The 13,885-nt window shown below is 39.3% G+C and overlaps 1 protein-coding gene across 3 annotated transcripts in view; it reads left to right on the top strand.

Moving 5' to 3' along the window:
• Positions 1-8,238: 8,238 nt before the first annotated feature.
• Positions 8,239-13,885, top strand: part of UBE2E3 (ubiquitin conjugating enzyme E2 E3) — an 86,058-nt gene continuing 80,411 nt past the window's right edge. Inside the window, exons 1-3 of one of the 3 annotated variants that reach the window (XM_082690577.1) lie at positions 8,239-8,847; positions 9,896-10,114; positions 11,915-11,965. In XM_082690577.1, coding sequence (XP_082546703.1) covers positions 9,921-10,114; positions 11,915-11,965 — 245 coding nt within the window. In that variant the 5' untranslated portion in view covers positions 8,239-8,847; positions 9,896-9,920. Of the gene's footprint in view, positions 8,848-9,008; positions 9,450-9,895; positions 10,115-11,914; positions 11,966-13,885 lie in introns of those variants that run through there. The other 2 variants (XM_082690578.1, XM_082690579.1) reach the window with 2 other exon arrangements.

The following is a 13,885-nucleotide window of genomic DNA, read 5'->3' as shown; positions in this document are numbered from 1 at the left end:
GCCCCCAGCTGAGCAGAGAGCCTGATGTGGGGCTCGATCCCAGGACCCTGAGATCATGACCTGAGCCGAAGGCAGAGGCTTTAACCCACTGAGCCACCCAGGTGCCCCTGATGATCAAAAAAAATTTTTTTAAATATTTATTTATTTATTTATTTATTTATTTGACAGACAGAGATCACAAGTGGTCAGAGAGGCTGGCAGAGAGATTGGAAGGGAAACAGACTCCCTGCCCAGCAGAGAGCCCGATGTGGGGCTCAATCCCAGGACCCTGGGATCATGACCTGAGCCGAAGGCAGAGGCTTTAACCCACTGAGCCACCCAGGTGCCCCTGATGATCAAATTTTTAAAAGCTAAACAAAGTTTTAAAAGCTAACAGCTAAATTGCATTTTAGCAGTTAATCAACTTGTGTGGACACGTATGGCTTTAAAACATTGCTGGCTTCGGTCTTGACATGAAGCACTGCTAGTGTTTTGACAAGCACTACCAGCCTTGTTAGTTTATTCAGTTTGTTCAACAGCACTTACTTATACGATAGCATAAATCATACAGATTCCAGAATTGGAAAGAATCTCTGGACTTTCTCATTTTGCTGATGAGGAAACTGGCATCCAGAAGGCTGAAGCAATGTAATCAGAACTAAAACCCCAAGATGGCAGATTTCTGAGGCAATGACCACAATGTTCTGATTAAGAGTTAGAGAAAGCTGAACCAAATATTTAACAGTTTTATTTTTCCATCAGTCCTTTTAAATATCTCTGCCAGTGGGTCAGAGATTGATTGAGGTTGATTGATTTTAATCTTCATTGCTAACATTTAGCTTTTTGGAGCACATAACTAGATCTCTTCTATGTAGACATTGTATAAACAGGGCAAAATTTTTTTTTTTTGCTGCCCTACTGTATTTTTAGAAAAGAATATAAGGCAATATTCATTCTCTGACCATGGTTTTATTATACGTTTGGAGAGAAAATGTGGTCATTGTTCTTCTGACATGTATTTCAGAAGTTAAGAGTCACATGCCAAACACCCTTGATTTATTTGAATTTATGGTCCTATTGTCCTTTGATTTATCTAAATACTTTGGACTCCTATATTGTCTGCCTATACTGCTTTTTGTAAAAATCAGGTCCACAAGTATATTAGGCAGTGTAAAAGGATTGTTTCTTGTTATTGTTGTTTTTCTATAACATTCCCTTCAATAGACTTTGAGTGTGAAGGGAACTTGGCCATCCATTCATTCATTCATTCATTCAGGAATTATTTACTGAATATTTTATGCTGGCATTGTATCGAACATAAAAACCAGATATAGTCCCTGCCCCCATTCTAGTAGGAAGGGGAAAATATTAAAGAAATAATGGCACAAGTAAGTATTATTTAGAAACTGTGGTATTTTAGAATATATATAGGGTATTAGGAGTGATTCTTATAGGATTACCAGATTTATATGAATGTATCAGAGAAGATCATTCTCATGCTCTCAAGGGTGAGAAAAGACTGTTAAACTTAAAAGAACCTTCTGATGACTTCCTTTGACATCTCTAGAAGAGCTGGTGATTTGGGAAACTGGACTATATGCCCTGGTGGGTAGGACAGTATAGTAGAATGTGGACAAAATTCCAACGTTCTGTTTCCAGTTCTGCCAAGAGCTACTTTTAAGACTTTAAGGAAGTCACTTAGTATCTCTGAGTCCAAATTGGTGATGTTATTTACCTTAACCCCACACTGAGTATATATTCTTACTAAAAATTATTTGAAAAATTATTTGTCACTTCTTTAAATCCACTCATATCACTTTGTGATACTTTATCTGAGTTATTTTGGGATATTATAATACAGAGAAGTAAATATATGGACTCTGACATTTTACTAGGCATATGTTTGAGATCTTTGGTAAACTGTAACAAACTTATAGCATTTGGACATGAAAAAACTGGAGTATAACTCTCAACACATTTAGATAATATCCCATTTTAAATATATTGTTTTACTTCTCTGGTTATAATCACATTTAACTAAAATGTAAGCTTGTTTATCATGTCAAATTAAACCACTTTATTTGCAGCCCCATATTAAAGCATACTATTTCCTATTAAATCTCTTCCAAGTAGATAACCACTTGTATAATAAAAATAGGTAGCCAGAATCACAAATAAACAGGCCTTTAACCTGAAATGATTGTTTGCATATTTCTTTCAAATCTTTTTAATGCTTTTTCCACAAAGTTATATTGTACATTTTGTTTTCTGAAGCATAAAGCACACTCTTACCCTGATTTTACACTTGAGATACTGTAAAGTGTCTCACAAAAGTTTAAGTGACATAATGTTAAGTAAAAACCTCAGTTAAAAAGATGATGCACATCTTTTGTTAGTCTTGTTAACGAAGCAGGACATGAAGTGATCTCATAGAAAAGGATTATCATGAGAAGGAAATGATGGCCAAAATGATAGTTATAAGACTCACTATTTTATATTCATGTATATATTCCATTGAGTGAATGAACCATAATTTACTAAAGCATAGCCTTATGTTGGACAGTTTGAGTGGTTTCCATTTTTATATAGTATAAATTACACTGGGATAAACATTGTCAGGCATATGGCATTTTTTAATATTTTGGATTATTTCCTTAGGATAGATTCCCAGAAGTAGAATTACTAGGTTAAAGGGTATGAACATTTTTATGACTCTTGAAATACATTGCCAAATTGCTTTCCAAAAAAAGGTTGTATCAATTTACAATGCCAGCAGCAATATAGGAAAGTGCTCTTCTCATAATATTCTCACAGGTATTTGGCTTCATAGAATTTCTAGATTTGCAAATTTTGTGGACAAGAATGTAGTACCTCACTTTAATACATTTCTTAGTGTGCGTTTATTTGTTTGTTTGTTTGCTTTTTGTTTTTTTAAGGCAACCTACTGTTGAATAACTCCAAATTTCTGGCGTGTTCTTTGATTTTCTATGCTGATTTGATAATTTTATAAGCTTATACAGAATTATATGTGATTATTTTAAATCCTATTCAAGAACAAACTTCTATTTTGTTGCTTCTTTCTAAAAAGATTTTATTTATTTAATTATTTATTTGCCAGACAGGGAGACAGCAAGAGAGTGAACGCAAGCAGGGGGAGTGGGAGAAGGAGAAGCAGGCTGCCCACTAAGCCAGGACCCTGATGCAGGGCTCAATCCCAGGACTCTGGGATAAGTAGCTGAAGGCAGATGCTTAAGCGACTGAGCCACCAGGGCACCCCTATTTTGTTGTTTCGCCTTGGTGCATGTAGGCGCATGTATGTCAGGGAGCATGTTGAGGATTCAATTTTTGTACCCGATCAAATATTTGTTTTCTTCTGTGATTTTTTTTTTCTTATTGGTTTTTAGCATAATGTATCATAACTCCTCTTTATGTACATTAAGTATGTAAGTTATTCTAATTTTTCTAAGGAGTGACTTTTAAAAAGTACATAACTCTTGAATTCATCTGTAATTTATATTGATGTATGGTATAAGGCTTGGATTCCAAGTGATCTTTTTTGAATCGGTAACTAGTTATGTCAGTATCATTTGTTGAATCTGTCTTCATTTTTCTGTGTTTTAGGTGAAGTCCCATTTGTTACATATTAATTCATCTAATTCTTACTTACTTCTTCTGTTTCAGTGATCTGTCTATCCTTGAGCCAGTGATTATTTTTTTTATTTAATGTAGATTTCCCCCAAATGGCTTTCTAAGGATTTTTTAAAAAATGGTCTTTCCTCTTTTTTAAAATATCAACCCGAAAATCTTGACAAATTCTAAAGCAGTCTGCTTGAATTTTCATTTCTTTTCATTTATAAATAACAATTTAAAAAACCCTTTTCATAAACAATTTTTTAATTAAAAAAAAACCTGTTCTCTCAGAATTTTCACCAAATGTACATCTCTGCAGTTAACAACACCTTTTTTTCATTATAAAAGTAGTACCTGCCTATTTAAAAATGATTAGAAAAACATTGAATATAAAATGAAAAAGGTTATTCATTGTTGCTTTAAAATACAAGCATAGTCAACCTTTTGGAGTATGTTCCTTTCAGATACTTTTGTCTTACTAATTGTAAAGATGTGGGGGGTACCTATTTGACAGATATTTATTGAACACTTACTTTGTCCCAGATACCTTACCAGGCACTGAGTTAGGCTCTCACCTCACAAAATAGACAAACTCTGTCCTCATTAACATTTTACCATAATCCATTCTTACATTTAGCATCTCCTCATGCGTCTTATTTTAATAATTGCAAATTTCATTGTGTCATATGAATCACTATGAGTCATAATTTTCATAGAATTGGACATTTTCAATTTTTCAATGTTATTTTTTCCACATTTAGAATGTTTCCTTAAGATACATTTCTTGAAGTGGAGAAAATTGGTTAAAGGACATGAACACTTTTAAGGTTCTTAACACAAACTTCCAAATTGCTTTTTAAAAGTACTAACCTTCATTGCTACTGGAAATGGACAAAAAGAAACTTTTTACCATTTTGTCCTCAGTGATTATAATCACTAAAAATTGTTTCTGTTGTTTTAATTAGTTTTAATTTTCCTTTTTTGATAACTAGCAAGGTTTGAGGTTTTTTTTTTTTTTTTTAATAAGGTTAAACAAATGTAGCTCTTTGAAAATTTTTCTGATCATGCTTTCACTCTAAGATACTTATGTTTTATTTTCATGCATATGAGCTCTTTATGGAATAAAGACATGAGACTTTTTGCTATTTACCCTCCTTCAGAGTTATCTCAAAGGAGAAAAGCAAAATGATCTCTGAGTTTGGGATCCTGAAGTACTTGAAGTCAAACGGAGGCTTACACACCTTTCCATTTTCAGGGCCCAACCTAGGGTCTGGCAAACAGCAGGCTTTCCATCCATGACTCAAGGGAGGAACACACAGATGTGAAGTGTGGTGCACTGGATTCTGGGGGTCCAGAGACGCTGGGACTGACAATGGTAAACATGACTTCTTAAACTAAGCCTGGACCAAGAAATGATTTCCTAGTAAACCCTCCATTTTTATCACTGGAAAGAAAAAAAAATCTATAGCCAGAGGGCAAAATGTTACAAGTAACTGGGTGGCATCTAAAATGGCATGAGAAAAAGAAAGGGGGTATAATGAAGGGCTTGTGAATGGAAAGAAACAAAAGCATTCAGAAATCAACAAAACTAAGTGTTGATTCTATATCCATTATGTTGTGAGGTATGTTATTACAGTGGGTTATTAAAAAAGATCAGGAGTCTCACCAAAGTTTATGTAATTCATCAATTCAGAAACTTCATAGGCAATTCAAATGATATATTCCTGTAAAATTATTGGTGATCACACATATACTTAAGTACACATATAACACTAAGATTCACTGGAAGGTTCAGGAGAGCAATCTCCCAAACTCAAGAATTCTGGGGCCTGCCTTCTCTGCCCTTATAGTGACAGGTCCCTTTTAGTCACAAAGTCTGGGGGGAAAAGGGAGAGAAGGTAATTATGGCACTATCTGTTGCCATTGGATTTAGAATCTTTCTTTACCCCTGCCTCTCTCAGAGTTGTGAGTGAGAACCTGGCAGGACCCCATACCAACATGAAAAAAACAGAAGACTGAAAGGAAACAACCTTCTTGTGGTAGCTGGTGTCTGCTTTGTGGTACTATTTTGAGGGGTCATATGGGAAAGTTTTTATTACATACTTTATGGAATAATTTGCGTTAGGTCAAATTTATATGCCCTCAGGAGTGCCTATAAAACACGATCCCTAATTTCAAGGGTAGACATTGCAAAAACAAAGAGATAAAATAATTACAAAAAAAGGTTGTCTTGTGAGGAAAAACTTCATGTTAAAAAGAATCCAAAATTCACAAGTTATTTCTGATGAAGATGGTGATATGATCTTACCTTGGAGATATGTAGGTTGGAAAGAATCACTTGAATGATACCTTTAGTTAGGTGAATAAAGGCAGCTGGGTACTTAATATTTGGGGGGCAGGCCACTACTCTCCCTAACCTTAAGGAGCTATTCATTCTCTTTATGGTGACTTTAACAATTCGGCGAGTACAATTTATTGGACATCTATTATGTCAGGTACTTTGCCAAGAATGTTAACTATATGATCACCTATGCATTCCTCCAGGCCTAGTTCACAGTTCTTTTACCCCCCCATGACTTATACCCCAAGTTGAATTAATAATGCCATTACTGATTAACTGATTTTTTGATTAACTGATTATTAATAATATTCTACTCATCCTGTTCACTCCTTTAATGCAACACTTCTTTCCATAGCCTACATTTCTAACTATCCCACTACCTACTGAACTTGATAAGACCAGTGCCCATGTTTTATTCCAATTTCCCAGCATCTGGTAGTTCCTAAGTACCATATTCTGTTGAGTGAATGTTAAGTGGAATTTCATGACTTCAAACTCCATTGAAGAACCATGGAATTGCTGAGCAGGAGGGCACTTGGAACCTTTGCTATCTACAACGTTCTTTCACATATGAGAATTAAGTTAGAACAAGTAACTTGCCTGAGGTGACGTGAACCTGGTGGAATGACATTAGAATCCAGTTCCCTTGCTTTTCAGCCCAGTACAGATGCTAAGGAAATGCAAGTAAATATCTTTATTTCCCAATCTCCTGGCCCCACCCAAATCCTATCAGCAATTGGCCTTTGGACCTTCAGGCTATTTCTGCAACTTATATTTTCTAAAAGAACCCACTTTTAAATACAGCTTTTCTTTCGAAGCTCCCCATTCCAAACAAAGCCCAAATTCCAAATTGGTTGGCTTGCACTGTAGCATCAGTGTAAAAGTTGAAACGGGGAGGCTTCTGTCTATACTTCTACTAACAAGCTCTTCCCACAAGCACCCTTTGATTCACACAAATCAGAATGCTTTTCAACACACACACCATGCTCTTTCCTCCCCATCTCTTGAGACCATGTTCGATGTTCCTTCTGAATAGAGTATCCTTCCTTCTTATCAGCCTGGTGAACTTTAATGGTCTGTTCCCCCTCTGGACTAGGAACTTCTGGCACAGAACAGAGAGAACTGGCTTTAGCCTCACACAGCATTTGGGTGGCTTTTGTGTCCAGCACCTAGCAGCAGCGCCCTCAATAAAGTTCACTGCGTGATTCTGTTTGGAAAATTACAGAAATGTAACTTACTCTTCAGGGTTGTAAGCAACTGTTAAACAAAACTTTTCTGTTTAGAGGAAAAATAAGTAAATAGGTTGGCTCATTCAGTCGTCTTCTGCTTCTTTTTTCCTTTTAGTCTGCTTCATCTGTTATGGCTGCCATTCTTACTCCCTCTGTGAACTGCACATTCTCCCAGCACCCCTGCCCCTGGACACTTGTGGGAGAGGAATCCACAAATTCCTCTGGGGCTCCATCAGTGGAACAAGTTCTCAGTAGCTGGAGGAGATCTGGGTTGCAAACAGGAAGTTTTCGTACTTCTGGCTACTTTGTGCCTGGGGCAAAAACTGCAGAGTCCACCTGGACACCGTAAAAGAGAATGACAGAACAAAAGTAACCTTCATTATCCTCATCTGAAGTTTTTTCTGTGTGGACATTCTGACCCAGTATCACTCGGGGCTTCCTTTACCAGAACTGTTGTCTAGCATGCCCATCAGAATAGACCCGCAGGAAAGTCAGGTTTGAGCACCGCCTCCCCCACAACTCCCTTCCTTCACTTAAAAAAATCTTGAGCAAGACATTTAAAATAATGTTTTGGATTTGTAAGTTTTTAAAGCATTCTGAAGGACTTCCCTTTGGAGGCTGAGGGCCAAAGAGAAGCAGAGATTGGTCCCCCCCGTCTCTAAATCCCTTTTTCCTCCTTCAGTACCCTAGACCCCATCTTGGCCCTTTGGCTCCAAGGGGGCAAGAGGCACCTTCCCTCCACGGGCGTGCCTGGCCTCATCCACGATACCCATTAGTTTCCAGCCTTCTAGGGCATTGGGGGACTCCCGACCACGCGTCCACGGTCCTTGCCCAGGCCTAGGGGCCTCGGGGTCCACGCCGTCCCCAGCGCAGACAGAAAGGATGTGGCCAGCCCTGGGGATGACCTCGGCCATCTCGCCCCTAAAGAACCCCGGCCACAGCCTGCGGGGCGGGTAGCCCAATGGGCAGCCTCGCTCCGGAGGCGGGCTCAGGCCGGAAGCCACCCCGCGGCACAGCGGCCCCACAAGACGGCGCCCGCGCCCCCGCCCTCTCCGGCACGGGCTCCACGGCCAAGGGCGGCAGGGGCCAGCCCGCTGGGTCCCCGCCGCGCTCTTTGTCCTGGCCGCGCGCGGGCGGACGCGTGCGCCCCCCCGGGTGAAGGGAGGCGCGGAGAGAGCGCGCGGGAGCGCGCAGGGAGAGCTCGCGCCCGCCGGGCGCCGGGGGCGCGCGCCCCTCCGCCAGGCAAGCAGCGAGCACGCGCGCTGCCGCCGCGCCCGCCCCTCCCCCCGCGCTCGCCTCGGAACTTGCTGACTGCGCGGCCGGGAGGAGCCGAGCCGGGCGGCGGCGGCGGGAGGCCACAGCGCGCGGGGGTCTCCCGCGTCCCCTCCGCCTCGCCGAGAGCTCGCGCCCTCGCCCAGCCGAGCTCCTACCCCCCCTTTTTTCCGAAGGCGCTGGGCGGCGCCACCCTCCGGCCGGAGCCCGGCACTGCACAACCCCCTCCGACTTTCAATGTTCCACACTCCCCGGCCAGAGCCTCCTCGGCTTCTTTTTTTCCCTCCCCCCCCCTTTCCCCCCCCCAGCTGCCTCCATTTCCTTAAGGAAGGGTTTTTTTCTCTCTCCCTCCCCCACACCGTAGCGGCGCGCGAGCGGGCCGGGCGGGCGGCCGAGGTAAGGCGGCGGGGCCGGGGGGCCGCGTGGGGGGCGGCCGGGGCGGCGGCGGCGGCGGCGGCGGTGGGGGAGGGGGCGGGGGCGGGCAGCTTTGTTCGCGCCGGGCGCCCGCGCCGCCGGTGTCCGCGAGCCGCGGCGGGGCCGGCCGGGCTGCTCGCATCACTTGGCGCCCGGCGCGGCGAGCGCTGCCCGCGGCCCCCGCGCGGCCCTCCCCACAAAGGGCCGCGGAGCTGCGTGGCCGCCGCCGCCGGCCGCGGCTCGCCTCCGCGGGCGCGGAAATTTGTTGCACTTCTTGGGGCTTTGTTTGTTTGTTTTGCCTCTGATTTTTCTTTTTCGTTATTTTGGACAAAATGTCGGTCCGTGATGTAAAAATTGAGCGAGGAACCTTGATGGCATTGGGAGCTTTGCAGAAGGTGCAGTTTGGATTCTGCTTTTCCCAGGGTGGCAGCTCGGTCTTGGCCGGATGAATCTTCGCTGCTGGCCGTGGAAACGGCTAGAGCAGCTTGTTAGTTGATTTTTAAATTCCTAAGTGTTGTATTTAAAGGCTTACGTGCACAGAGGAGGAATCGCCACCTTAAATAAGCATATGGGCGATTAACAGGGTATGTTTTCCTCTCGGAAAGGGAATTTGGTAGCTTTGACCAATGTCAGTATGTAAATATTTAGACGTTATTAGTGACTTTTTAACATTTTTCAGCGAGATCTGTTATTTACAGTGTGTCATATGTTATTAATGCTCGTTGCCTAAGTTCCCTGGCAAATCTGTTTCATGCCTTCTGAGAAAGTAGACAATTGATAGATTGTCCAAGGGATGGAAAAAAATGTGAGTGGGTTTTCTAACTTGAGTTCGGTAAATCCTTGAACGCTGGCGTTGCGAGACACATCACCTCCCCTGTAACCTTGCTGTGTGATGAGATAAGTGTGAACACTTTGAAGTGTTTTTCATTAAAATACGACTTCAGGTGAATATCGAGAGAAGAAAATGCTATTGGTTTATTTCTTAGACTTAATATTTCCCCCCTCCCCCTCCTCCTTTTCTCTTTAAAAGTTTTCCAAGAAATAACTTCACCAAGATGTCCAGTGATAGGCAAAGGTCCGATGATGAGAGCCCCAGCACCAGCAGTGGTAGTTCAGATGCGGACCAGCGAGACCCAGCCGCTCCAGAGCCTGAAGAACAGGAAGAAAGAAAACCTTCTGCCACCCAGCAGAAGAAAAACACCAAACTCTCTAGCAAAACCACTGCTAAGTTGTCCACTAGTGCTAAAAGGTAATGTGTCAAAGGATAAAGCACATTATCAGGTTGTCTTCCAAATGGTTGGACACTTTTGTTGGTTTTACAGAGCAGTGGCATTGGTTCAGAAATACTTCGTGATCACTTTTATTTGCACTTGAATGAGTTGTCATTCTTTAGGTGGTATATAAGCCACCTCCCTGGAATTGTACTTTTAAGTGAACTTACTCTGTACTTTGGTAACTTCAGTAAGAGTGTCCTTGAGTAGAGCCTGGACTAACATTCTGACAGATTGTTTTAGGAGTTGGCAAGGAAAATTTGGTGAGCCCAAATTAGCTGGTACATTGAGGATGTTCCTTTTTATGAGTCATACTCTTCTTCATTGAAATTGACACTTCTAGAGATCAGCAGTGCTTCTCCACGAAACTTAATTAATGATTAGAAATGATTATGTTTGCTAGAAAAATTGTAAATTCAAGGCCTTGGCTATATTTGAAAGCAGGTTTAAAATTGTGCTCCAAATTTGCTTTCAGTTTTATAAACATGACTTGAAGTCATGCATCCAGGGACTACTTTTTTGTAGTTAACTTATGGTTATGGCTTGTATTCTTGTGAATGCAAATAAAACAAAAAAGTAGCCATTTATGATTTTGGATGGCACTTGGCTATTGAAAACTTCATTATATTTGTGACTCTTCACTCTGAAACTTGTGGATATGCTTGACATGTTAACACTCAACAGCAGAAGAAACATATTTTGTTGGGTATATATGAAAGGTCATTTGTTTTCTGTTGATTTCTATTATTTTTGATGGCAAAAAAAAAAAAAAAGATTCTGTCAAGGGTCTCCACTGTAGTAGTAGGGGAATATCCATGAAATCTATTTAATTATATATCAAATGTGTCTATAGCATTTGCCAATGTTGACATTTTGTTGATTTTTATTGATCACAACTAAAGGAAAAAGAAAATACAAAAACTGTTCAAATATTGCATTCTGTAGTGATTTATAAGTAATCTTATTTTTCTATGAACTTTCACCTCTATCAATAACCAAGTATTAATAATTTGAGAATGTTTTATTAAATAGCAGCAGTCTTTTAAATAATTTAGAGTCGTCCTCAATTTGCTGTAATCTTGCTGAGGAACATGTTAAACACATCTTAAGTTTTGAAAGCATTTTAAATTTGAATAAAATCGGAGAACTGCTTTTTTCCCCCTTAAATAGGCTGTCTATCTTATTATTTCTTTCCTCCCAGATTTATTCAATTTTAGGGCTGTAGTTAAGATTAAGGAAACAGAATTGGTTAAATAAGAATGTCAGAGTCCTTTAGAAGTTTTTCACTGATAAAGATGTTTGTAAATTTTAAACTTTTTTTGACATAAAATATTGTCAAAACTGTTAACGTACTCATGTAATAACTTGTTAATTCTTACCTCTGTAAAAGTGACTTGAAGTCATTGTCAAATATTCTACTGCTTTCCCTCCTCCCTTTTTATCTCATTTGCATATAAGCTTGAAAAGAGAATTTCTTTGGTAAAAAGTGTTTTAAAATAGATTTTATATCCTTTATTGAGTACTAATAGAGGACTATTTTTCAGATCAGGTGTGAATGTCATACTTATTTACAGTAGCAAGTGAGAAAAAAGCTGCAAAGTTTCTGTTAAGGGATTTGGGTTATGCCTCTGAGAACAAAGAGGAAGCAGCCATGTTAGCATTACTGAAGGCAAAGCCAGCCTTGCATTTAACTGCATGGTGGTAGAGGGCAGTGTAATTCCCCGGTTATTCTGTAGACTATCTCAAATCCTTTTTGTCTGTTCTCATTTCACTAACAGAATTCAGAAGGAGCTAGCTGAAATAACTCTTGATCCTCCTCCTAACTGCAGGTAAGAAACAAATTTTGTTGTTTTGATGACAAAATGTGGGAAAATATCAAAAGATTAATTTATCGGCTTTGGATATGTGTGCTGCAGAAGAAGCTGCATTTGCTTCTCTTCAGCTTTGCAAGTGGATTAAATAAAAATTGTCTAAGGTGAATTAAACAAGTTCGGGGGAAGATACTCCTTATCATGTATCATACATTTTAGATTTTTGAATATACTGATTTTGTGCTTCTTACTGACATTAGTGTGAATGGTGCTGATTTTTGTTCTGTTGTAACATTTCTGTAGAGTGTTTTCTCAGAAGTACATTGCAGAAACTTCTAAAATTTTCTAAGCTTTAAAGTTACTGCTTGTGTGCAATCTGAACTGACCTTCCAAATTTAGAAATTGCTGAATGTGGTGTTACAAAATGTAAATGCAGTAAACAAGAGTATAGTTTCTGTTTGATATATTCAGTAATGTGCCTTAAGGACAAATTTTTATGTGCTAAGCTAATGCTTTTAGTTGTTTTCTAGAGAATGCATTGTTGAAATTATTTATATTTTAATCAAATGTCTTAATTACTTGGGAAAATTCTTAATAATTTTGGTTCTTGAAATATGTCTATGAAAAGGAGTAAATGAATTGGAATTTGTAGGAGCAGTTCATTTCAATGAAACTCATGTAGAATAATTTAAAATTGTTGGTTGGTGTAAGGTGCATTAAAAAGTAACTGGTTGACAATTTTGTTTGTAAACGTTTTTTCAGTTGTCATACTTAGTGCTTTATTTTCAGTAGTGACTTTATGGCTTCCAAAATTCATCAAACTCAGAAAAATAGTTTTGTAGATAATTTACATACAGATATGTGCTCAAGAGCGATAATGCTGGCTAGAAATAAGGCAGTGTTAAGGTTTGATATGAAGATGCTTTCTTGTCTTAACCTGTGTTTTTGCTCTGTGTTATGTTCACTTGTGATGATCAGACGTATCTCTGCATTCTACTTGAGATATAATTGGGATTAATTCAGTTGCTTCTTGTGTGTATTAACCAGATCCTTAGATAAGGTGATCTGATCCTGATTTATTCAGTGAATTAACAGTTTTGCTCATATTTATGATCAGCTATTTGTTGAAAAGGCAAACATGAATGAAAATTTTAAACAGGTAGTGGTATGTCAGATTTCAAAGGATTAAGAACTGTGCTGTCTAGTAATGCCGAGACTAGCCACTTGTGGCTATTGACTGACCACTTCAGTTGTCCAAAATTAGATGTTCTCTAAAGATAAAATACACATTGAATTTTGAAAATTTAGTATGAAAAAAAAATGTAAAACCCCTTATTGATTTTTAAAAGTATGTATTACATGTTTAAATGATAATATGTTGGATATGTTTTTATATACAATGTTTTAAAATTTTATTTTTTTTACCATTTTAATGTAGTTACTAGAAAATTTAAAATTATGTGTGTGACTTGTATTACATTTCTTTTGAACAGTGCTGCTTCAGAGAATAAATAAATCAAAATTTTCCTTCCAGCCTTCTCATTGGTGTGTCAAATCTGTAGCCATTTAGTGAGGTCAAGTTAAATTTGCTCTTTGGAAGAATCACTTAACTTGCAGAGTGTATTCTATTTCCTTTTATAAAAGATATAAAGATCTGTCAATTCAATACTCTTTAATGTTTCAAAATTGCATGTAAGGTCAATCATTTTTAAAGGTTGCTGTTGATTTTTTGCAAATGGTAAAAACTAGTGTACATAAATCTAGAGCATAAATCTAGAGAGCCCAATAGACAATGTGTTGAATGCCCTTGGAGCTGTAGTGTAGTGTTGCAGTTGCTGAAGAAGTATGCTTTACATGTTTAACCCAGGAGTGGTTCCACAAGGTCACTGAGGAATCATCCTGTAGATAAAGTCAAATGTTTCTAGGAGGCAGAAAGTT

The sequence above is a fragment of the Mustela nivalis genome (genome assembly GCF_964662115.1).
Source record: "Mustela nivalis genome assembly, chromosome: 11".
NCBI classification, from domain to species: domain Eukaryota; kingdom Metazoa; phylum Chordata; class Mammalia; order Carnivora; family Mustelidae; genus Mustela; species Mustela nivalis.
This window is presented reverse-complemented; position numbering and strand designations above follow the sequence as displayed.